General features: G+C 42.3%; 1 protein-coding gene across 3 annotated transcripts in view; it reads right to left on the reverse strand.

Moving 5' to 3' along the window:
* Positions 1–13,810: 13,810 nt before the first annotated feature.
* Positions 13,811–26,379, reverse strand: part of UVRAG (UV radiation resistance associated) — an 83,647-nt gene continuing 71,078 nt past the window's right edge. Inside the window, exons 15-16 of one of the 3 annotated variants that reach the window (XR_003249677.1) lie at positions 15,670–17,196; positions 13,811–14,944 (exon numbers count right to left, since the gene is read on the reverse strand). Coding sequence is in view for 1 of the 3 variants with exons in the window: in XM_026040959.1 (XP_025896744.1) it covers positions 16,506–17,196 (691 nt within the window). In the remaining 2 variants the exon portion in view is untranslated. Of the gene's footprint in view, positions 14,945–15,293; positions 17,197–26,379 lie in introns of those variants that run through there. The other 2 variants (XR_003249678.1, XM_026040959.1) reach the window with 2 other exon arrangements.

Raw genomic sequence — 26,379 nt, forward strand, 5'->3', positions numbered from 1 at the left:
GAACATAACAAACACCAAAAACTACAAACAAAATAGTTTATTTTTCATTTTGTATTTTTCTTTCCACATTTGCACTGTTACTTGCCTTTTCACCGAGGATTCCCCAGCAGCAATGGTGCAGAGTCTAAGTACAAACCAAGCAGCAACAACCCCAGGTCAGGTATTACTCTGGTAGCTCTCCTATGGCCATGCAGAGTCTTGAGATATTGCCTCCGTTCATTCTGTCCAGCTCATGGGAAGCATCTGGTACCTCAAGGTCACTCTGAGCTATGGGCCACTACTTCTGGGTCTGCAACACAGGAACAAGACTCAGGAATGGGAGCCAGGCCTGGGAAAGGTGGGTTCCATCACAGAGCTGGAAAAAGACTCAGGATCTGGAAAGGCATCAGCTTTGGCTGCTGGGGATGGAAGCTGCAAGAGCCAGCTCTGAGATGTCCCCACACACTCCTCAGCCTCTGGGTTGGAGCTAGAACACCTGAAATTAGATTATTACACATGCACTTGGGCTTGAGCTGTCCCTCTTTACTCTGTCCCCTCCAGCACTCACCAAAGAGCAAGATGTAAGGAGCTAGCTTGATTGTTCCCAAAGGTACTGTGAGACCCTACAGGACAGACCTTTCCCTTCATGCCCACGCTTCGTAGCAGTTCCTGCACACTTTTACCAGTTGAGGTCCCCGTGGAGAGCTCTGCAAAGCCATTGGCTTCAGTGACATTTTATTTCCTCACTGGGACGGGTCAGAATCAAGCCCAGGTCTTCAGAAGACTTTCTAACATTTCCATAACGTTTTCACAGCATTAATTGGCTTTCCATCGTTTTTTCCCTCTCCAATCATCAACTCTTTCTCCCTTTCAGACATTTCCAGGGTCTGCAACTTCATAAAACTTCATGAGAGAACATTGCAGCTTGTTTGGCATGGGCAGCAAATTACTATCATTTTTCAGTTCTTCAACAAGGAGGTGTTCCCTGGGACTGTCATAGGTGGGCTGCACAAGTTGGCTCTTCCAGTTCTGTTCCCAGATGAGTCTGAGAACCAGCAGCTGCCACAGAAGAGAAGCCAAGGACGTTATTTTGGCTGGCACTGAGAAGACAACTTGTGCATTTCAGCAACACGACCACTTGAGCAGACCTCTTTGCAAAGAGCTCAGCATCTCAGCAGCACAATGAAAGCTGGCAAACACCTCAGCCTTCTCCAAAGGTTAACAGCAACCCAGATAGGTGTGTTTATCCCGGTTTTAGACATAACACACCCTGCCCCACTGCCRATTATGTGTAAGCACTCAAAGGTCTATGCTTTGCCATCTCTGATGTATCTGAGACCATGATGCTGTCATGAAGGAGACCTTCCCAAGGTCTCATTTATCATGTTACTTTGGAGGGAAAAAAGTAGGGTTGGAAGAAACTATTCTTAACTGTTCTTTCCTTTCCAGCCTCCAGTCCAGCCTCTCCAGGTGCTTCACGTGACTAATTTTTGTGTGTCTTATCCAAATTGGTCTTAAAACTTCTGCTTCATGAGAACCACACCACTTCTTTGAGACAAAAAGTGTCTGCAATGCTCAAATGCCCTAAATGCTCAGAGGAGTCCTAAAACTTTATCTGAATAAAGCTGGAGTCCACTGGGGCATATCCCTGTGCGGTCAAACTACTGGACGGCATAGCCTCCTTTTACCCTAGTTTCCCAACCAAGATAGCCCCTCTCCCCCCATCTCTGGTTATTTTTTGATAAGAAACTCTCTGCTTCCCTCCTGTTTTTCCCCTGCGTGCGGTCAGCTGCACCCAATCTCATAAGCACAGCACAACCTTCCTGTCTTTATTCCCTAGTCCTGCTTGCTAAAGTATGAGCAATCCCTTATTTATAAAAACACAGCCTGCTTTTTCTGGTCAGCAACATGATCACAAGGAGAGTCTCTTCCTTCCTGTATTCCCTTCTCCATATTCTCACATTTTCATCTCATTGCAACTGTGGGGAAAATGAGGATACACCTAAGCTAACATATTCTAGATCAGGCTCCTCAAAGGGCCTGGGGACAAAAACAAACAGAACTTGTTTCAAGGATGGAGCACAATCACAGAATCACAGAATCACGGAATCACAGAATGGTTGAGGTTGGAAGGGACCTCTAGAGATCATCTAGTCCAACCTTCCTGTTCCAGCAGGGACACCTAGAGCGTGTGGCACAGAGTGGCATCCAAGCAGGTTTTGAAGACCTCCRGAGAAGGAGACTCCACAGCCTCCCTATCAGGGAGGTTGTGGATAATAACCATAACAATAACAATACAAAAATGGTAAATTTCACTGTAGAGTGAAATTTATCCAACAACATCAGCCACACTGTAGATCAAAGAATAATAATTTGGGTCAGATGGGACCTCCAGAGGTTGTAGAACCAAAACCTCTGCTTAAGACACATGCAGTAATATCCAGTTACTCTGAGCTGTGTCAAGGTGAGTCTTGACCACCTCCAAGAATGGAGATCCCACATCTGCATATTGACTTCTCCACCGCCTGATTTGGCATCATCCACAGACTTGCAGAGATCATACTCGAGCCCATCATCCAGGTCACTAATGAAGACAAACAGCATTAATCCYAGCATTGATTCCTGGGGGATGCCACCAGTTACTGGCCATCCGTTGGACTTTTCTCCAGTGATCACAACTGCCCAAGATATTTACATCAGCAGTAGGCACTCATTGTTCCTTTCAGTGCCACAGTGAGAAATAACTCATAGAATAATTGGTGTTGGAAGGACCCCTGGAGGTTACTGGTCCAACATCTCCTCAAAGCATAGGCATCTCCATTGATGTATCGGATTGCTCAGCCTATACTTAAAAAAAGAAAAAAGAAAAAAAAGAAAGAAAAGATAGATCAGGCCATATAAACCAACCCTAAGCTATGAAAACAGGGAAAACCATACCAGTTTACCACATACTCTGTGGTTAAATTCACAGCTTAATCTACTTGTTCCACATGGTGGCCACAACAATTTCCACATTGTTCAGTAATGTTACCCTCTTTAATTCCTAAATCCTTTCCACATGCAGATGCACACCTGTAATAATAACAGGCCACAGTTATAGCTTTCCACAGTATGATTTTTGATGGAGTAATAATCTCTAGAACCTGACAGATTGGTATCCCAGTAGATACAGAGCTTTCTGGGGAATATGGGGTTGTGTAGAAGTGCCAGAGAGCTGATATCTGTCTGGAGAGGAAATCTGGATGGGTATGGACCTCCTGGGGAAGCCACACATGATAAGATGAAGATAAACAAGCTGAGAGCTATTCTAGTGCTTGAACTGTCCTTGCAAGAGCCTCAAAGAGAGGACTCTGCCTATGTAGCTAGCGTAAGAAGGGGATTTGATCCTGCTGTCCCAGGTCTTCCCACCATCCAGAGATGAATTGCTTAGGCTAAAGGGCTGCTGGCAAAATGAGCTGGACAGATATTAGAGTCATGATCGTTTAGCARGTGTATAAGACATAACCAGGCAACATCATGCTGAGCAGAGATCTTCACGCTCTACCTTGAAACAGCCAATTCAGGATTATCCTGGAGGAAGCCAACAAGTAAGTCTCTTAGCACTGTTCTAGGTAGYTGTAGCACAACCTTGTGAAGGACGGTTTCCTGCCTTGGAGAATCTTTAGTCGGAATAGACAAAGAGAAGAAGAACGGAGTGTGCAGAGAGGGGAAATTGGTCCAAAGACTCAGCAAATCTCAAAACAAGCTGCAGCGCCTAGGTCTTCAGATCCTCCTGGAATATAAGGAGCTAGTCTTTATAAACCCTTCAAAAAGAAAGGGCAAGGCTATTGAGCGCTATGAAGTGGTGCTGGTCACTGAGCTAGTGCCAATCCAAGCAGAGGTCCACCTAGCTTGGCACCCTCCTCGTCAGCTCAAGGACAAGAGAAACAGAGAAGAAATGGAGAGTTGCTTATGCAACTTAGCTTCTCAGTCATCAAACCCTCTGCTCCAAGTTTTACCGGTGAATTATCTGCATCAGGATTTGGAGGCTCGTTTGAGGGATCTATCTGACACGTGAAGTCACAGTATAATGACGGAGAARGGAGGAAAATGAGTCCCCTAAATAAAGTGCAGTCCAAAGGTCTGCCTAGGGACATGGCTTTGCAGAAGCAGCTTCATGTAWACTTCTCTTCTCAAGCTCCTTCTATGGCTGGTAGGGAAAAAAAATTATATACCTTTCTCAGCAAGACTAACCTCATGCCAAAGCAGGCATCCCAAACACACAAACCAAAGTTCATTTTTCTCCATTAGCTCTAAAAGGTGTCTAGGATGACTAGGTAAAGTTGAGGAGTCTTCATTGCAGACATCGCTAAGTAAGTATTGCTCCAACCCAACCTCTCTGCTGGCTTCCCCTTTGCTGAGGAATCTAGGGCTGGCCTGGGGCAAGAGGAACCCTGTTCCCATCCCTTCCATCATTTGGGGACCAACTCAGAGCTGCTCAGAACCGGGCACTCGCATCAACTCATTGACACCTAGATATCCTCCAGGCTGTGCCTGGGCAAAGCTCAGTGCTGGCAGACTCCTAGTTAATCCAAACAGGCAACTTTTTGATTCTCTTGCTGGACTTTCCTGGCAGACAGGAAGACAAGAGAAGCCAGAAAGGGAAAGTTTCTAAATATAAAATGAAAAGTGTCTTCAGCCTCACAGAAGTGTCAKAGGCGCATGGGTGACCTGAGCTATTTATAAACCGAGACTCAATGGAAACGCCATGGAGCTGAACCAGATTCCTGTTTCCAACCCATCTCWCTCCCCCTAGCCTGTCACCCAAGATATGCAGCACCAGCCAGAGCCCTTGGCTCTCACCTCTGGAGCTTTATGGTTTACAATATATGTGAGCACACAAAATGCACCATTTGGAGGAAAAGTAGGAGCAGGATTCCCCTAGGTATATGGATGGTGACCCTCAGCAAGGCAGGCTAGATACGGCCACCAGGAAGAGCCTCATCACCGTCTAGGAGACTTGGAAATGCCCAGATGAATTCTCCATCTCAGTTACTTCTGCATACTTCAGCATCTATAGGAAAAGCAATTGTTTATTGTTTGTTGCAGTAAAAAATAGCTACCAAGRGAAAGAGGCAAAAGTGAGAAATTGTTTTCAAGTCCAGCATTGAATAGGTTTCTTTCCAGAATTCATGACTGAACTTTTACAGAAGGCCTCACACTTCAGAAGGTAAAAATCACCATAACCTCTTTAGCTGCATTGCTCTTGTACACACTAATCCTGCTTTTATCACGTGTCCTCACAATAGTCATACAAATTAATTGTGCTTAAGATGTGTAAAGTTTAAAAACTAACAAGGGAGGAAAAATGAGCAACATTTTCCCAAGATTTGTATTGAATTCTTGGGAAGTTAAAGATATATACAGTTTAGATAAACAAAAACACTAAGATGGAAGAAACCTTGGGAGACCATGATGCCCACCCTCTGCTGCTGAGACCCCGGGTTCATGGGATGTCCCTTGGGGATGGAAAGCACAGACTGGGACTCACTTGCTAGAAAACAGCTTGGTGGAAAGGATSTGAGGTCCCAGAGCCCTTATGACAACAAGGGTCACTGTGCCTTGAATGGTGTTAGCAGGACAGGCCTGATTCCATCCCTGTGGAGCCACATCAAGGTAATGGGTCCATCTGGGTTCCCCCAGTACCAGCAACAGCTTGGAGTGAGCCCAGCACAGCCCCAAGGTTCTTGGGGTTGGAGCATAGGACAAAGGAGGCACCTGAGAGCTGGGGCTGTGCAGCAGCAGAGAAGGCCAAGGGGAATCTCACATCCACCTACAGCTCCTTGCTGAAATGGTGCAGAGGAGCCAGAACTAGACTCTCCTTAGAGGTACGTAATGCCAGGAGAAGAGGCAAAAAGGAAGGAACGTGAGAAATCTGTGATTCTGTGAAATCTCCTTTAGATTTAGGAAAAAAAATCCTGGTGATCGTAGTCACACGATCAGAGGGTCCATAGGTKGTGGGATTTCCATCCTTGAAGATATTTAGAACTCATCACAAGATCCCAGCCAAACACAGATCTAGTCAGTCAGCTTCAAACCTGGTCTTTCCAACCTTACATGCTCTGTAGAAATTTGCCAGTCCTTAAACTCTCCAGCAGCAGAATTTACAGTATTTTTTGAATCATATTCTCTAACATTTTCTAATTCTACAGTTCTGAAGATTTTTCTAAAATACATCCAAGGGAGTATTTGTGGTGAATGAATGTGCTCATTTCCTCTTGTCACTTACCAGTGGATATTGCAAAAATAAGACTTCTTTTTTTATTCTTTGGTGTAACACCTTTTCCAGACTGCCAAGCAATATCATGTCCTCACTTCTTGTCTCTTCTTTAAGCTAAGGCTTCCTTATCCCTTGCTTATGTTTTCCAACCCCTTGCTATATTTTCCTTCCTCTTTCCAGGRCACTTTGGTGCACCTACAGCTTCTTCAGTGCACAGTGCCTGAAAACAGTCACTATTACGGGGTAAGCTCTGCCAATGCTGGGTGGAAAAAAAAGAATTTTTGCTATGTCTTATGCATCCCATCTAGTTAATGCTTTGGAGGAGACACGTCTTCTGTGACAGCCTCACCTCTGAGTCTTGTTCCATCCRTGATTGGTAGAGGTCTTTTCCTTCCAAGCCCTTTCCTGTCACACTGCTTTCTGCACAGGCAGTTCCTTCTTGGAGCTGTTTCATGATTCCCCTTGCTGGAAATGCTCAAGTTTTCCACGTGTCTCATTGGAAGACTGTCTTCAAGTTCCTCTGGTTCTCCCTGTTCCAATTCCCCTCAAGTATCCACCAGCTTTACTCAAGACAAGCTGGTGATCTGAGAATGAAAAGCAAAGAGTTGCATTTCCTGAGGCGTGCAGTCACCACACACTGGTTTCCTCCAGGCCATTTCTGTCACATTCCTTCCCAAAAGACAAGGCCAGGAGTCTGAAAATAATGCTCTACAAGGGCATCTGCTTTCCCTTGATCACTCTGGTGCAACTGCAGGAAGGTCAAACCCAAAAGTTATTCCATACTCTGTAGCAAAGGTACAGGAAGGATCAATTAGAGATGTTACGAAAAAAAAAATCATATCCATATTTTTTTTCCATGTTATTTTTATACCATAGAGCAGAAGCGATGCTGTTCACATGCCAGATGGGCACAGACAGCTCCCAGGCCAAGTTTGCAGCTCATCATAACAGCTTATTAATCTGCAAGTCAATGGCTAGCGCAGGAACCCAGCAGTGTTGCAGCACCCTCATACAGTCATGGGAAGCCACGGAGATGCATCTCGTGTATGGAGGCAACGAGGATATCTAAAGTCTTATCTAAACTTATCATCATCAGGACAGGCTGTTTTAACTATTTGTCCTGCAATTTTTTTCCTCTTGCTCTATATAAAGTCAGATAGTTCGGGTTCAAATATACAGGCATATTCATATATGCATACATATATGTATATGTACACACTCAGRTGTGCTTAGCCATGAAACTGTGGATTCTTCCACTGTTTTTAATGAACTTCTTTTGAGATTAGCCCTGAGAGCCTGTTTGGGAGCTATGCGGATAGGGGCCTCATCCTCCAGCCCTGCAGCAAGGGAGGAAAAGGCATTTGCTGCACTCAACAAAAACCCAGCTCCRCTTAGGCTCCAAAAACATTTTGGCGTAACTTGTTAACTTGAATTTTATCTGCAAACGTTTTCAGCCCGATACCACTGGGGAATCCTGATTTTCCAAGACTTACCAACAGGAAATCCCTCAGCCGGAGGGTTTTAGTGGTAATGAACTTATTGTATATTCAAGCTCTGAACGTCAATTTGGATTACGACGTCAAAAATAAGCACTGGGAGCATGCAACCGTACCCTGGGGTCACCTGTCAGGAACTCCAGACTGAAATTGGCCAGATATAGACCAGCACAGCCTTGATTTATTCTGCCCATGTGCAAATACAACAGCTAGGAAATAAAGGAGCCTACTGCATGGTGGAGATGAGACCCTTCTTCTCCTCTGGGCTCTCTTCCACTTTCTGCGGGGTTTCCTTGGCTGGAGGTGCTTTGTTAGAAACTGTACGAACAGCTCAGGAATTATCAGATGCATTGGGAGACTAAACCATTCATTAACCCATCTAAATCACTGCCACTTATGTCATTCCAGCGCCCTAAATTTGCAGTCAAAACCCCCCATCCTCTCAGAGACCTAATGTATATGTGAGGACAATCCTTTTGATCCAGCCTTGGACTGGAGACTCCCAGGAATCCACCGAGAGGATGCAAAGCACAGGACATTGGGAACCTCTGTTCACTTCTCAAGCTCCATACCAGATCCTTGGCAATGAGGAGAACACAGGATGATTTTTTTTTCTTTTTTTTGCTTTGAAGTCATTCCAAAACAGAACTCAAGCATTAGTATCATACAAAGTTAGAATGTGGCCATCTTCTCCAAAAAAAGTGTTTTGCTAAAGCCTCTAGTATTGCCTCCTCATCTTCCTTACATGATCTCCCCAGTTAATGCCACCTTCTCTGAGATTMCCTTCTAAATCATTCCCATGGAAGCTCCTTAATCAATTAGCTGGTTAGCTGGATAGAGAAGCCTCTTGTAGACAAGGAACGTCAAATTTGGTTCAAATTTGTACAGCTAGAGAGGAATATCTTTTACTCCTTTTCCTCGTGCCGAGAATCACAGAAGCAGCTGAGATTAGGGTCTTCAAAGATGCTCAGTCAAGGGTCATGAAGAAGTTTGGTCTGCTCTGCTTGCCCACAACTTGGCAAGAGCTACTGCAAGGCAGCAACATTTTTTAAACCTCTGGTTGAAAAAAATTCCTCTAAAGCTGGACATTTTGCTGCACAGAGATGGCCCACTCTAATAATAGTGAGCTAGTGTAATCCTTTATCTGGATAACATCAGGGCAGCAAGGATTAAAGCCTCCCTCTTCGATGGTCTACAGTTYCCAGCAAAGCTGACAGCGTCTTGGACTTCTCACCCAGCAGAAATCCTACCCTGATTTAGCGGGTCTTCTGCATGGACTATGGGGCAGCCAAGCAACCGCTTCACATGGTTGACTGACAAAAAAAAGTGGGACAMAATTATCGTTATAAAAACAATCTGGAGATGAGTCAACAAGGGCCCTTCCACCAGCATGAAAGCATTTCCTGCTAGCAGAGGAAAAATGGTTATTAAAGATGCACAAATGCTGCTACAGGTTGTGGAGCTGCACTTGCCATATATCTATGTCCAGTGTCTTGGAAGAGGGATGTGCAAATGGAGAGTTGCCATTGGTTTGTTAAGAGCATGAAATCCAAAGCTGGGCGGTAAAACTAGAACAAAGGGGAGCTCTGAGCTGCCCAAATTAGTGCTCCAAACAGTCCTTATCCTTTCCATACATTTCTGAAATACCAGGGTTTAAAGTGMAAATAATAAAAAAAAAAAAAAGGTAAAGTTGTGACCCAACACCATGGACAAGATAATCAACCCATCTCCAGGCGCAGCAGCACACACTCCTCCAGGCAATGCAGATGGAAGAAAGAAAATGAATAAATACTATGTAGACCTTAGGGTACATCTTTTACACAAGATCTACATTTCAATGGCTCCTCTCCACGTGCAGCTGATCTCATGGCTTGCCCCAAAAGTATGTGCTGGGCCTCTTTTTGTGGTTGCCCAACGTATATATTAACAGGTCTTYGTGACCGCGATATTCCTTTTTCACTTATGCACCAAGCCTGTGGTTTCAGCTGAAGGGAATACGCTCAAGTCTTGGTGATGGCTTGTGGTTTTGCAAAAGCCTGAGAAGCATCCTGATAAATCTCTTACAAATGCTTGCTGAGGAGAGACCTGAAATTAGAGAAATTATAACTGGTTTGCAAGTGCACAGTAGATATCTACTCTTAAACTAATGAATGAAAGGGAAAAAAGAAAAAAAAAAAAAAAAGAGAAAGGGTAAAGAAAACTTACCCAATATTCATAGGAGCACTCTATTTTTTGAAAATTATGTGAAAACATGAGAAATTAACTTCTGGAAATAAAGCAAATGCATTATTTTGTTTTTATCTTTTTTGCTGTTGTTGTTACAAATATCACTGATAGAAAAGTGGCAGATGAAGCCGTAGCAATGCATATCAGTTGCTGCCTCTACACAAAAGGAGATCATCCTTCAGCCTAAGAATACCATTTTATCAGACGGTTTCCTGAACCACAGCTTCCTCTGTCCTGTTGTGTTTCTCTTTCTCCCTGCTATGAAGGACGCCAACACACAATAGACACCAGTGAAGTCCTTTTCCTGCTTTTCAGACCAAATGTTTGTGAGCCAGGATCACAGTTCTGCATTTCTGATCACTGCCAATAGTTCAAACGAGAGTGAAGAAACCTTATTTTTGAGTAAGTACAGGTCGCTTCAGAGGAGGGGACAAGGAGAAGGCTTATGCTGCATGGAAACCTCTTGAGAGCTGCACCAGAACAAGGTGAGCTGACAACAGAAGAAATCAGAAATCTTTCCCTTTCTGGTTCCTAAAGGGAATCATTCTCTGATGACTTCTTCCATGGGGACACAAGCCTAGAACGCAACCAAGCAAAAAGCCCTTCATCTGCTTGCAAGCCCAAATACCAAGAAAGGTGATCATGACCTTAGAGAACCATGCATAATATSCAAAAGATTTGCTGGGCTTCTGCACAAGATGTATTTCAAGCATATTTGATTCTAGCTCTCTAAGGGAGAAGTATCAATCTGTGGTCAGGATGGCAGTGGTCAATATGGGCTGGAAAACCTCCCCATCTTCCAGACCAGGCATCAAGCTATGGAGGAATTTCATAGTGATGCAACTAGAGGTGAACTCAGTTTGCTGCTACTGCTTCTAGCATTGATTTGAACATCTGTGAAAGAAAGGAACTTGGAGAACATTGCAAAGCTAAGATATTATCTGAACATTGTGTTTAGCCTATCAGTCTCCCCTCAAGGAATCATTCCCACTCACTTCCATGCAGAATGCGTTCAACYCAAACCAGAGAAAACTGATATGTATAAGGTGGTGCTGCCACGACAGCACTGTCTCCAACTAAATCATCAAGGATGTATTGGATTGCAGGGAAATTTTGCCATATTTGAAGGCAGAAAAGATTAATATGAGAAAACTATTACAAATCAAATTGTAAATTTGTAAATTTACAAATTTACAAAGCGGCYGTGGTCTTAGTGATAGCCAGGTCAGTCAAAAGTGCAAGTCAAACTCTGCCCAGTCTAATCTCACATCAATGACTGAAATCAGCCTTATGAAAATAACACSAGAAAAGCATTAGATGAAAAAAAGAAAGGAAGAGGGATTCCTTCTTTAGAGCTTCGTCRAGCAAGGTGGGCACATCCCGCAATGATGTCCTGCAGCAAAAAGGGGATTTTTTTTCCCCAAGAAATGCCTGACTTTGCACTTTGCATGTATTTGCATATGCTTTGCCTATGGCACGTGGAAATCCCAAGTGAAAACTCACAGGCCAGCTGGAGGGTTTTGCTTTTTGGGAGAAGACAGAGACCAGTGAGCAGAACAAGTTGCTTGAGGCCCCTCAATCCTGACTGATCTTATTATTTTAATGACACAGACATTTTAGGAGAAGCTTTTAGGAGCAGACTGGCTATGCATGCTTCAAGGTAGAGCAATAATCATGTTATCCCTTCTCTAATTCTTATATTTATTATTATATTAAGATATTAAGATATTACTATTAATATCTTAAAATTAACTCTTATATTTATTCTTATATTAATTCTTATTCTCTAATGCTATGGATTGAATAAACCAAGAGCAAAATAATCAAAAATAATCAGCAATTAAAAGAAATCTTACAATTACATGCAGTAGCTTATTAGAAGCTTTTTTTTTTGGTGGAGGGCAAAACATAGAACTGTTTTCAATTAGTATTAAAAGAAGTTACTGGCAGAACTTACTAAGCCAAAAAATGACTTTTTTTTTTTTTTTAAAGTCAAGAGTACTTTGTCCATTCAAAAGGTGACAGAGTACAAAAATGCCCACAGTTAATCTAGAGCAAGTCAGGTCTTCCAAGCAGCACCTCCAGGTACGTGTTTCAATACAAACCTTTTGCCCTCGTAGCCGATTATTCACTTTACAGAAATACAGTGGTATTCAAGCTGGGGCATGTTGCAGAACAGATTAAAGTAAAATTTCTCTCCTGCATCTTCCCCCTTCAGCTTTAGAGCACTACAGTGAGTGTCTTGGCATTTTACTCTCCGATGACAGATGGATTGGGTGGGAAAAAAAGAAAAAAAAGAGAAAAGAAATAAATGTGTTTCACTAGCCCTTTAGCTCTTCATCTTACAGTGTTTCCCACCAGCAACCTTAAATATTCTGAAATATTCTGAAATATTCTGAAACTCGATGCGTTTTGCACAGTCTCCTCATCAGCCTTGAACAGCAGCCACCTTTTCAACAGGAACATAGGGGTTTTCAGGCAGAAATGTGTTTCGGATTAGCCTGGATCACCCGAGGTGCTGGATGAACTGTAACATCTCCCTAACGAGGGGACACAGCATCCACAGACTCCCAGGATGGTTGAGGTTGGAAGGAATCCCTAGGGATCACCCWGTSCARCCCCCTGCTCCAGCAGGGACACCCAGAGCACGGGGCACCCGCTCCATCCMGGCGCGKTGGGAASRTCTCCAGAGCAGGAGCCTCCSCAGCCTCCCTGGGCAGCCTCAACCAGGGCTCGGGCACCCTCCCACCAAACAAGTTCTTCCCCACGGCCACATGGAGCTGCCCGGCCTCCAACCTGCACCCACTGCCCCTTGGCCTGCCCCTGGCCACCACCCACAAGAGCTTGGCCCCTTCCTGCCTCCATCCTCCCCTCGGSTGCTTGCACACACTGACCAGGTCCCCTCTCGGCCTCCTCTTCTCCAGCCTCAACAGGCCCCGCTCGCTCGGGCTCTCCTCACACGAGAGYTGCTCCAGGCCCTTCCTCAGCCCTGTCGCTCTGCGCTGGCCCCTCTCCAGCAGCTCCACGTGCCCCTTGTCCTGGGGAGCCCAGAGCTGCCCCCAAGGCTCCAGCTTTGGCCTCCGCAGAGCTGAGCAGAGGGGCAGGATCCCCTCCGTGCCCTGCTGCCAACGGCCTCCAGATGCAGCCAGGAGCCCATTGGCCTCCTTGACCATGAGGACCCTGCAGCCTCATGGGCACCTTGGTGTCCCCAGGACTCCCAGGACCAGCTCTCTGGAGCTGCTCTCCAGCAGGTCAACCCCTCATCTGTGCTGGTGAATGCGGTTATTCCTGCCCAGGTGCCGGACCCTGCACTTGTCCTTGTGGAACCTCATAAGGTTTCTCTCTACCCAGGCCTCGAGCCTGCGTCACTCTCCATAAAGGTTCTGTGAACGCAGCTGCTTCCCAGGTACCAGGGCTGTTTTCCAGCTGTCAACCATCTTTTTGGAAGGAGAAGCAACTGCAGGGCTGTCTTGCATGGCACCAAAACCTGGTGGCCTCCAAGGAAACCCAGAACATTCACCATGTCTGGATCGCTTCAGGCTTGATGAGTCTCAATCCAGGGGGTGGACATGGCAGTCCAAATCACGACTGTCAGCAGAGCAACACAGATGGGACCCGTAACAAAAGACACACAACCTCAGAGATACTAATCAGTTTTATTTTATAAATACCGATGAGCTTTCCCACAATTACCAATGCAACTTTAACGTGTCATTTACTTTTTTTTTTGTCCATTTTAAATACCTGTTCAAGCAAGGATAAGCCAATGCCGTCTTGCTCGCTATAAAAATATACTGGGATATGATCTTCCAAAACTAATATTCTCAAAATCTTAGGAATTCCTGGTGAGGGGAAGAGATTGCAATGAAATGTTTTCTCCACTTGAAGAGATTTGCAGACATTTAACAAAGTCACAGCTGTGCAGGAACTGAAAGGCTCTTGGCAGTTTAAAGCACACTGTGATATATCATCTCACCTAAGAACTTACTATTTGTTTCCCTCCCGCTAAACTATTTTTACAAGGAGGGGAAAAAAACAATCACAAAAAAAAGTCATGAGATGGCTGCAACCTGTACAGTTCCCACCCACACTCTTCACAGCAAAAATAAGTTTGCCAATGCTTTAATTAGCCCTGTTCTGTTGTCCTCCCTCTTATTTCTTCTGTATAATAAGCTGCAAGAATGGAAAASAAACCTGGGGACATGTAACAACACCTCCAATAAAGACATCTCTGTGGAAAGCCCATCAAGGAAGCATTGCGAGACCAACGCAGGACTCAACAGTTGTGTTTGCCACAAGAACAAGCACAGGGCTCAAACAGCAACAAGGCGAGGGGAGAAAAACTAGACTCRATTTGGATGTGTGCAACCTGAGAAAATGTGCAGCTAATGGAAATAAGAGAGTTCTGCTGCTGTTTTGTGAACCTAATCGCATGGGTTGCTCTAAGGAAGAGAGCAACTCCATGGCTACTCTTTGGGTTGGTTTGAGAAGCCACCACCACACACAAGCTAATGCCTTGTCTTCGTAAAGGGCAATTAGTGAGTATTAAAAAAATGCAAGTTTAGTGCTGTTTTGAGCGTGCCAGCTTCCACCCTTCAATGTACACAACTAACTTGACGCTGCTGGACAGTGTCTGGGTTTATTCTGGATTCCCACTGTTCTTTGCTAGCAGAGGACAGAGTATCTAATTTCTGTGCCCACTTCATCAGCAAGTGCTGGGCTTGCTTCAGRTATTTCCTTTTGGCTCTCAACATGTCAGTGACAGAACTGGTGAAAACTTCCCACCTATCTTTTCCTCATGTCCAGCATGTCCAACGCCACATCCAAGTCTGCAACTGGAATCGTTTTCCCATGTCCTACAGAGCTGGAGCCTCTCCTTGTGACCGCTTCCATCCAGCACGTGTTATTGCAACACACCAAAGAGAATGAATCACTGTAGAAAGGCTCGATCCAATCACTCAACTGTAGACACAACTGTTAAAAGCTAAGAGAAGAAATGTGAATATAATTTCAGTACAATCATTAAGTTGTTACCTGGAAAACGCATATCCTAAACTAGTGCTATTATGCATACCGGCTTTCACACACACATCTTGTTTTGACAACAGATAGCTGAGATTATACATATCCACATTTAAAAAATTAATTTAGGCTAAGTCTTTTGGTGAAGCTAGAAAACAGCCTCAGTCACTGATTCAAGAGAAAGCATAAACTAGGGAGGAGAATAAAAAAAGTCAGGCATGATGAAGTGTTTTTTTATTCTGCTATATATATWTTTTTTTTATATATATTTGAGAGCTCACAACAGAGCCCAAATTCTTGGGTATACAATATAGAAAGCAAGAGCAATGAAATCCAAACTCAAACAAATACCAGGAATTGCAAAGCAGGCTGCAAATTGCTTTCCCATTAGTGCAGCTGAACACATGTGCCAGTGGTAACCTACCTAAAAAAACAACCTGCATCTCTAGCAAACTGCTGAAAGTGTCTTCCTTGAAAGCACAGATGGTACCATTAAGAGGATATTGATTTAGATGGATAACACTAAGTGCCTCCTTTCTACAGGGGGTGGAGTGATTCAACCAGGTCACCTAATTCCACAGCGCTGACTGCATTTCAAGTCTGTTTTCTTTTTTATGGAGACGYCTGAAATGCCTCGGATCACATCCCCCAAGACACCCTGGAATGTGGCAGGTGAGCCCCACTTACGTAGTGCATTTGTTAGGCCTCTGCTGATGAGGTTTGAAATGCTGTACCTAAGCATGGAATGGTCAGGCTGAGGGTTTTTACCTAAAATTAAGAAACATTAGAGACGATTTAGTCCTCAAAGCCTCTACTTGAGGTGTCCACCGGTACGAACTGTGAGTACAGAGGGAGGAGGGAATGCTTTGATTAATGAGGTGCAAGGGAACCACAGGTATCACACAGGTGCTCGTTCTCTGGCAAGTTTACACCACCAACTGAAGACCCATCAGTGCAAACTACAACCTCARAAGACAAAGAGCACAGCCAAGAGAAAGCTGTTCAGGTAGAGCAAATTCATGGTATTTCCGTAACACTGACTACACTGCTCAAAAAAAAAAAACCCCATGGGAGCACATGGGAGAAAGTAAAGAGGTGTGTGTCTGCTGGTCTTGCTATAAATGCATTTTTAAATTAACTTCGTTTTCTTCTGCAAAGATTAAAATAAATTTTAACTCTAAAATAATAAACAAATATTCATAGAAGGGCCTGACCAGCACTAGAAGTCTTTTTTTTTTTACCCCAGGAAAGCATTTCACAATGGACTTCGATACCCAAAAGAAAACTGAACAGATCATAAATAATAGATATAAGACTGGAAGCAGAATCAAAATTTACCTGGGCTGTGAATATACCATGATCCTGTGTTATCGTGCTCGGTTACAAGTCCATTTGTCTAACACCAGAGGAATAACTTTAGCTTTTTTTCATAATTACTATAAAGAATAAGTGCAATTTTATCTCTGTTCCAGATCACTGATTTCACCTCAATGTCTGCTACCCCGAAACCCCCCTGTCCGAGCTCATTTGTCCGAACTTTTCCGCGGCCTGCGGAAACTGGACATGTTTTCGTTCAGTGCATAGATCCTTCGGGAGAACTCCTCAAACTCCCCCAGGACTTGCTCGTCGCACTCCACCGCCACGGCGTGCTCCACCGGGATGGAGTTGAAGTCCTCCAGCTGGTCCCCCTCGCTGAATCCGGTGGCTTCCATGCCGATGATTTCCTCGGCTTGCTCCACGGTGCAGCAGGCCGAGGGCCGGTACTCGCAGGGCTGCTCGTTGCTTGCTGTGCCCGAGCACTCACCAGGCAGAAGCGCCCCATTTATTGCACTAGTAGGTACCAGGAAAGACTCCTGATGATCTTGGGTACTGCTTAGCCTCCCGTTTTCCCCGTTTAAACTGCTGCATAAAGCCCCTCCTCTCTCGCTCTTTGCTTTTGAGGTGTCCATGGAGGTATCTAAGGAGGAAGATATCGGTGCAGGTTTTTTGTCTAATTCTCCTACACAGGCTGCAACGGCAACAGGCTGTGCTAAAGCCGAGTTGTAGCTGGGAGGAGGAGTTTTGTACTGCAGTCTTTCATTCCCCGTGCTGGCTCGTTTTCGGAGTCCTTTATCCGGAGAAGGAAGCCCACCAGAGAAGCCAATATCCAATCTGCCAAAGCTGGAGCTCTGTCTCTTTGGAACGGGAATTGCACTGGATGTGTGGTGTCGATCACTGGTAGGAAAAAAAGAGAAGGATAAATCACAGCTGTCAAACTTGCTCACGAGCCGTGCAGATGCTCAACCAAACACGGGAGCAATTATTTTATCACAAACTGGAGCTCTGTTTGGCCAACCACTTGCATCCTGAAGTGCTAAAACCTCAAATCTGTTTAAGGCCATGTGTTTAACTATATCCACTATATATCCACCCCAGAGGACAGTTTTACTGAAAACCCTTAAGATCATGTAGGGGACATCTACAAAACTACATGGTTTGAAGAGTCAATCATCCAAGAAACCACCACATTATGTTACTTCTCACTATTAACACCATTTTATAGGACCAAGTTGTACATTGCGAATTATTACTGTTGCTCATATATTTATGTATTTATGGCCTGTGTTGGGGTCATCACAAACTCAAAGAGTAATTGTGGCCAAATTCTCCAAGACTGAGTTCTTCCAGCAGTGGACTTTTCCTGACAGCTGCGCAAAGGAGAAAAGCCACATGAATTTTGCTATTTGCAGAGGATTRCTTTTACCAAATATTTTGCTTTTCTATGCCAATGGTTCCAGAGCTCTTTGGACATATATTCTTGCAGAACACGAACTTATCACGAGCTTAATTTACATGTTCAATTTTAGTACTTTAATAGACCACTCGCACACCTCATATGACATGAGCTTAACGTTCCAAATTATAGWTTGTGACATTTGGGTTAATCCTTGCTCAAATAATAATCACCGTACTCTATGCAAACAGTATATAGYACATTAACCTAGGTAACCAATTCACTTTTTTTTCCCAAATAATGAATATATACACACACGCAGAGCTATTACCAAACTCCAGAACACATCACTCCAAGCCTGAATTCACATCAGTATGAGTCTCCTTCACTAGTTTCACTTGAAAGAAACTCTCCTCTTCTAACCAAGACCTGAAATATTCTGGGATCTTTSTTACAGGGGAGAAAAACTCTGGAATACCAACTTCAAGTGGCCTCTAACAGGGGTCCCCATTTTTTGCTCCCTTTTCTAAGTAGAATAAGCTGGATTGGAAAAACTCCTTCTGCAAAATAAGCATCCTCACAAAGGGTAGTGTGGAGTAGCACGGAGCTTTAAATTCTTCTCCCATATCCTTTCCTCTCAGCCTGACCCTTAATACACACACAGCGCTTCCTTCTCTCCTCTAACAATCTCCAGTTACCTTAAAGAAAAGCTCTTTTTGGAACCTATAGCAGAGGACAGTGAGGGAGAGATCCGGGCATCGTACACAGAGCTGGACCATACACAGAGCTGGCAACAGAAACATCACTACCTTCTTAGATTTCAGCTGCAGTTTGACCTTTTTAATGGATTTTTTTTTTTTTTTTTTTTAATCTGTACAACATTTCAGAGCTCTTTTTGCAACGGTTTGGAGCACACTTCATGGAGGTGACAAGGCAAAGCAGTCAAGTGCCACAGATGCTCATAAATGTGCTGTAGATTTAGTCTTGGAGATTACTCCTCAGCAACCCACCAAGAAGAGACATTTCTACATAACTTCTGAATATTTTAACCAATTGCTACATAATTAACTTTTTTTTTAAATCATGTAATATCATTAACAGAAGAACCCAAGTCAGCACACTTGCAAACTTTAATTGATCAGACATATATACTGGACTGCCTGTTTTTCCCTTCCCCAAGCTTAGCTTTTTCAGCCTTGCTTCAGCCATGCTCATAGACTTCTTTTCAAACTCAAAAGCCAGATTTTGTCATCACTCTCCAATTCCCCAAAACTGTTTCCAGTATTAACATCTCCTGTAAAAATAATGATGAAATCATTCTTCCTGGTTTATATCAAAATGCCAGGGATGAGTCAAATATGAATTCATTCCTGAACTGGTCCCAGGAGGTCTGCAAATTCCCCCATTTAGAATAATAATAGCAAGATTAGCATAGATAGAATAACATAAGATGTACATTTAAAAGAGGAATATCGTGAGATTTTATTTTAAAGGTATAAGAGATCACACACAGATGCATCTAAATGTTATGTTAGCTGTTTTGTAGATAATTTACATCTGGGTTCACCAAGGCACCTTGGCAGTGTCAGAAGAACCCAAAAACTACATGCAGGAATGACTGTGTAAGACACGTTCTTTGCAAAGCAAAGCTTGATATTTAAAAATCAGATCCATGACAGGCAGTGTTCTAATAAGGGTTTCTTATTTCCTAATCCAAGAGATTATTCTTATTCAGGAGACTAATGGCTATCTCAGGTGAGAAGGACTCTCAGGAAAAGGGGAGCAGGATGCAATCCCAGATTTGGTCCCAGCTACTGAAGCTGCATAGACACATGAACATGCAAGATGTAAGGTCCTCCTTGGAGAAATCAAAACCCAGGAAAAACCCTTCACCACGTGAACGCTACTACCTACCATTTTTATTTGTTGCACTGGACTGTGCTTTTGATGTGCTTGATTTAAATTTAGATTGAGACTCTTTGTAAGGGTAGGACATGCAGACAGTACCAGACTGCATCATCAGCAAACTAACTTAGGCACAAGGGTGGTTTTCTTGGCCTTAAGTGCCCAAGAAAACCAATGTGAAATCAGCATCTAATGATCTTAAGCATCCTTACAAACTCCTGCAGCAGGCATGTAAATTTAAGTTCTTCCTGAAGGGAAACATATAGGCCTAAATTCCTTTGCAAGTCTTGGCCTTCCAGGCTAATGGCTGAGAAATTAATTAGCTTGCAGATCCAGAAGTGTTCTTAAAAAGCTTGTTATGACAAGGCTATTCAGGCTGACAGGGTATGTATGCCTGAACAATACTGCTTCAGTGCAGCAGCCAAAAAAATCTTCCCTCAGTAAGCTGAATTGGCAGAATGATCTATACTAAGCGATCCAACAGCCTAAACATAGCAGTAATACAAAGCTAATCTCACCCATCTACAAAATAACCTCACAGTTCTTTAAAACAGAATATTTTAAAGGTCCAAGGTTCTAATAAAATGGAATATTAGGGCTGTCCCAAAAGGCAATATAAGAGGAATCATCTTCATTTATTATATAAGCATTCAAGCTAATGAATTTAAGCAAGAAGTACTTGCAGCCAAGCTCCTTAAGCTTCACATAATTAAATGGACCTTACCTAAGACTGCAAGGCCAGGGCTTAAGCTATAGGAGATACACAGGCAGATTTCTGAAATGATGTACTACTGCCAGTAAATATGGATAGGGTTGGTTTTAGTTTCAGYCAAGAATATGGGGCTAACAACCCAAAGCTGAGAAACTGGGAATGAACTCAATGGAATGGCTTGACTGCTTATCAAATATTAGCTAAGGCATTTAGATACAAGGAGAGCACTTAGGATACCACACATTAGCCTTCCAACAGGTCAATGCTTCAACTCCTGAAGTCATCAAGGAGAGATGGTGCCTCCAGATGGGTGGGCAGCACCAGACTGACAGATATCTACAGTCATCCTCTTAAGATGTCTCCTCTTGAGCAGAAAGGCAAGCAGTTTAGGCTGGATGACAAGTGTTTAGAAGGCAACACAAGATGAAAAGCATTCTGAGAGCTTTTTAAGCAGGGCACGATCACTGTTGCAGTCAAATAAAATAAAGACAAAACACATCTAGTTACAATGGATTAGGCAGTTAAGTCAATGGTTCTTTTCCTGTTCTCTCGCCTCCCTGGAGGTGTCAACAAGAAATAAAAATCAAACTTTTGGCTAAGCAGTAACATACACAGAGAATTACAGTTCAAAAATACTGGGCTGCTATTAGCTTTCCATGAAAACAAGCAACTGACAGGGGGACTCTGCTCTATTAGTGTTTTCCAGGAAAAGGCTATATTGTTACTGGAATTCATAGCACCCCATCAAGGCAAKATCTAGAGAAGGTCTCTATTAGCTTCATGACTCATGGAATTAAAAAAATAGAAATAGAAATAAGATAGAAACAATAGAAACAACAAGTAACCATTGAAAATTAACATCCTAATTGCCTAGAAGCCTCAGAAACTGCAAGGGATCCTCACTAGTGAAAAACAGTTTGGCTTGTTCCACTCCAAGGTGCAATTTTGACCTGGATTACTGAGGGTGAGCTGGTTGTTTCTACCTGAAATTACTTGGTCAGTCTTTGGAGACAGCAAACAGATGCTGATACCTGTCCAAAAGGAATGGCCTGAGACCAGAAGAATATRAAAGACTTGATGAACTGTCATCAGACTGTTAAGGCTTTTAGTCATCAAGTTAGATCAGTTGAGAGCTAGTTACATATAAGAGTAAGTTAAATTTCTATTACAAAGCAGGATTTCCAAAATAAAAGCAAAACGGAAGAGAACAACAGATTTATGCGACATTATAGATAAGAGAATTACTCTCACTGTTCCAGTTGCATTCAAATCTTAAAAGCCAATTCATAAATAGTCCAGCTTTGGTTTGAAATTTTACTGGCAACACAACTATGCATGTATCTACAGCACCTTGTCCTTTTTCTCCTAAAATTAATTGCTCACTAGTCAATAATTGGTCTGTTTGGGTAGTCTTAACCTAAAGCACAAGTTAAACTCTACACAGTAGATATGAGATTTTAGAAAGTGACTGAAATATTATGCATAAATATTCCCAAAGTCATTCGCCTAGTGAAGAGATTCCAGTTGTAATCTAGTTGTAGTTTTAATAAAATGAAAGTCTCCTCAGTTGGACTCACTTGTGATTATTTAATCTGTCTGCAAGGGGCTCAGGGAAACTGTAAACCAGTATGAAAGACAGAATACAATTCACAGGCTCAAATATGTATCTTTTCCTCCCCACAAAATGTTTCCTCTGAGGAACATTATTGGATCACAGCTGGTCAAAATACTAAATCTTGATTGTCTGGCCAAGAGCCAAAATCCACAACTACAGCTCTTTGGTATGAGAATACTTTAAAAAAAATAACTTAAACACCATTTGATCTTTTTTTGTTGCAAACTATGACCTCATGGCAGTAAGAACGTTAAATGAAGGTGTTTAAGTTGGTTTACGGCCATTTGAAATGTTTGAAGCTCCAAGTACAGCTCTGAGCCAATATCATGTCAACTGTGCTAAAAAGTAATAATAGTTTCTCACCTTCTTAGAAATTACTGGTTAAATAACGCACAATAGTGACATGGCTGCAAAAAGAGGCTGCCAGCATGAAGTTAAGGTGAAATTGTGTCTTTTGGCAGCTAAAAATTCTGACGTGAACTTTATAAAACATCTTCATAAATTACACTACTAGAGTTTAACTCAAACATTAAGTATATGAAGCAAGAAATACCTTAGAAACATATTTAATGATTAAGCTGGACATGCAAGTATTTTGGGGTAGTTTTTGAATGAGAGCTCCAAAGGAGCACAGACAAAAGCTTTCAAAGTAATATCTTGTATTTACTAGCATTAGGTAAGCAAATTAAGTAAGCACACTATTCAGAAAAACACTCTTCCTGTGTGCTCTTCACCTACTATTAGGTAAATTACTACGTACTATTAGCAATCACAAAAATCCTTCAAAAAATATAGAGAGCAAAATAAATTAAAAACTGAAGAGCAGGAGAGAAACTGAAACAATCTTCATTTGATTTAATGCAAGCATGATGCAAAGATCATGCTCAGATTTGTCACAAATTAGGTAAAAAATGTGTTTGTGCACAAAATGTCCAGTCTGTGCAAAGTTTAGGTCTCCTGAAAACTAGAATAAATTCCCTCGTGGTTATGCAGCTTAAGAGAAGAGCTGTGCAAGGGTTTTTCCATGAGCAAAAACTCATCAAAATGATTCTGGAAGCTAGTGAGACTCCAGGACTAGAAAAATGGAAACTGAATTATTCCCAAAAGGAGACAGAAAACATTTAGGGCACCACAACTAGGACAGTTTATTTAACAACAACTTTGTTAAGTTGTTGACTCATCATCTTTCACCCTAAGAAAAGAAGTCAACAGCCAGCTTTGATATCATAAGAGCAAAATTTTTTCACTTCTGTAGCTTCCATAACAGCACCCACAGGAACCACTAGAGGTATCTTGATTTCATCTGCTTATGGTACAGATAATATTTTGCAGTAGAGGGAAAGGGGGAAGAAAAGTAAACTCGGCAGACTATAGGTGCCAGGAGAGACATGAGGAGGGAAGCAGAGCTTGTAGACCTGCAAGCTTGATGCAATAAATCATGCACACTGTGATGTGAAAACACGTATTAATCATTTCAGTGTCATGCCTGAGAAACCAAAACAACAGAAATCTCACCAGGCAGAAGGATCCAGTCGCAACACAATTAAGCCTTGATGTGGAGACACTGAACTCTGCAGACCTACCACAAGGCCAAGGGTCGTCTCAGAGGCAGAGCAGAATTTGTGCAAGACTCAAGTCCTAGTAGATAGTTTAAGGACTACTGTCAAACTTGCGCCAATAGAAACATGAAAAAAAGGGGTCTCCTACAGAAAGAAGACTTTTTATCTGGAGGGCTAAAGGTGTCCGATATTTATAGCATAACTACAGCATGCAGCGAATTGGAAACTGGTAAAAAAAGCAGGGCTCTAATTTTTATTTAGTTATGAAAAGACAAAGTTAGGAGGCCTTACTTGTTTCAGATTGGCACAATTATGAAAAAATCAATCAAAACCCTTTTAGCACAAAATAAGTGAAATATGAGGCAGTCATTTATAACCCATTTATACATACCTTTACCTATACATGAGTAAACAAGTTATAAATACAAGGGAATGCAACACGTGCATGAAGTCTCAACGTAGATACTACAAAAAATGAAGAGACAGTGGTGCATTCAAGCTTTCAGATTAAATCACTAGATATACACTAAATTTATAAAACCTTTTTCTGAAACAGGTATTTAAGCATGAATTTGACTTTCAATCAGCTTATTTGAGGAAATAATTTTGTCCTCAAGTGCACAAGCAACACCCTGTACGCATAAAAGGGGACATTTTAAAATCAAAACACTGRCATGCACAGAAATGCATGGCTCCACAAAAGCAGTTTTCTTTCATTTAAAAGGAACAAATGCATCTCTGTAAAACAATCTTGTTTGAAAAGAAACTAAGGACAGTGTGAATGTTGAAGTTTATCAGTGTATTTCTAACTTGAGTCAACCTAATTTCGCCAAGACCCATCTAGAGTGCTGATAAGAGCTGAAGAACACCAAATGAACAATAAAATTCAGTGAAAAATAAAATAGGCAGTGCAAATTAATCTGTAAATAATAAAAAGACCTTCCTCAAATATTCTTGCTCTCCTCCTGCAAACAAAGAATACCTTGGAAATACTTTGCCAGCTACAGTCTGTAGTAAAGGGTATTGGATTACTCACCTGCTGTAGCCTGAAAAAGGCAGAATTCCTTCAAATCTTCATTTTAACAGTTGGAGGCTTTTATGCTTACTTAAATATATGTAATCAGATATCATCCACACAACAGTGGTCACCTGTACCGCACTATGCCTCCAACTGCACTGCCCCATTATGAAAGTCTACTCAATCTCCCCCTTGAGCTAAGACTCCCCGGAAAGGCTCTTTTCCATTTATAYTCTTGGGAAATACTTAGAATCAATTTCTTAAAAAAAAGGCTAATGATTCTAAACAGCCAAGAAGTTAAAAATCAGCAACTACGCATGCAAGTTTTGGAGGTGAGAAGAAAAGGTGCAGATACTGGGGTGAGGATGAGCAATGTGATACTCCCAGAGAACTTGGTCCTATGTGTTCTGAACTATTGCYCAGCCAAAAACGCGTTTTTTGTCTTGCTAATGAGTATCTACCATCACAGAGTGGGAAAAGAGAAAGCTGTATAAAACTAAAATCTCTAAGGCCTAGCAAAAACTTCCATTATTGGTACTTCAAAGCTGGCGTGCACGGGAAAGGAGAACAGATCCGTACCCTTTGAAAGCGATTCCCACGTAGCAGGTCCCAGAGTCACCCATCTGTGCAACTCAATCTTGTTCAAGACCGAAAGAGATACCCACCACCTGTACCCTTCCCACTCTTCTGATTCTGATTACAGCCCCAAAAGCCCTTCCCCAAAGCACAGATTTTCAGATTTGCTTACAGGACTGCACAGCATTTTAGGAATMACTTACCCAGTGCTGATAGGGGGAAAGAAGAAAGAAAAGAGGAATCTTTTCAGTGGTAAAGTTACTGATGGTAGAACATTGCACAAGGGCCTGAGCTTGCTTTTCTCAGGAACTATTTACTTGCAGTGCTTTCTTCATTCAGTTGATTTTCCATCCAGCAACATCAGTTAGTCAGAGATGGTRTTTTTTCTACTCCTGTATTTGTTTTCCTTTGTCAAGGCTTTGCCAAATCACACCAAATACTTTGGGAACCAGCTTAGGTCACTTGGATCAAGCCTCTCAACACAAGGAATGAAGGGTGATGCAGAGGCAAAGAGTTAACCTCCTTTCACATAGAAGGGGAACTGGAAAAAGTTATGACAAAGTGATGTCCCAYAGGATTTTAGTTACTGTTACCCATTGCAGTAGATTTTTAGGCCTGAAGGCCCAATATTTTGAGTGTGCTACTCRGAGGCATTACCATGTTTGAAGCCTGCTCTTATAATTTAACTGGAGCTGCAATAAAGTGCTTGTTTTGTGCATAAAAGCAGATGTGATCACACAGTTTCAGAATTGCTCTCCTTCCTACAATCTCTTTATTACAGAAGAAGAAAAAAGGGGAAAAAAAGATGTTTTTAGAGCTTAGCAACRTTTTAGGAGCCTACTAAAAATATTAAATAATACAGTAATCAGAGCCTGTCTGGAAAAACAAGATTCTTTAGGGTTGCAGAAGGCTGTGTATCAGAAGAGCTTGGACACTGTTTCTCAATCTAAGACCCCTTTACATGCAGACTATTGCAAGAGAATAGCTTGCATTACACTTCTGATAGAGATTTTGCTAGTTCTATTTGTTTAACATGGAAGGAATTCAGGTATTATATGAATAGCACTGGAAAGCTAATAACCAGACTGTTAAAAAGAAGAGCTCATACCAGAGTATTTAGTGTCATTTCGCATCAGATTTTAAAACAAGTTGCAGTTTTGAGTTTGCTAAACACCATATAGCAGTTCCAAAATATTAAGGTTTGGCTATCTGTGCTTAGTACTCTGTTATCCTATTAGGAACAACTGGTTTTCTTTAGGATTGGATGCTGCCCTCCAGCCCTACTACTTGGCGCAGTCT

Source organism: Nothoprocta perdicaria, unplaced genomic scaffold (assembly GCF_003342845.1).
Source record: "Nothoprocta perdicaria isolate Ctin4 unplaced genomic scaffold, notPer1 scaffold_271, whole genome shotgun sequence".
Taxonomy (NCBI): Eukaryota; Metazoa; Chordata; class Aves; order Tinamiformes; family Tinamidae; genus Nothoprocta; species Nothoprocta perdicaria.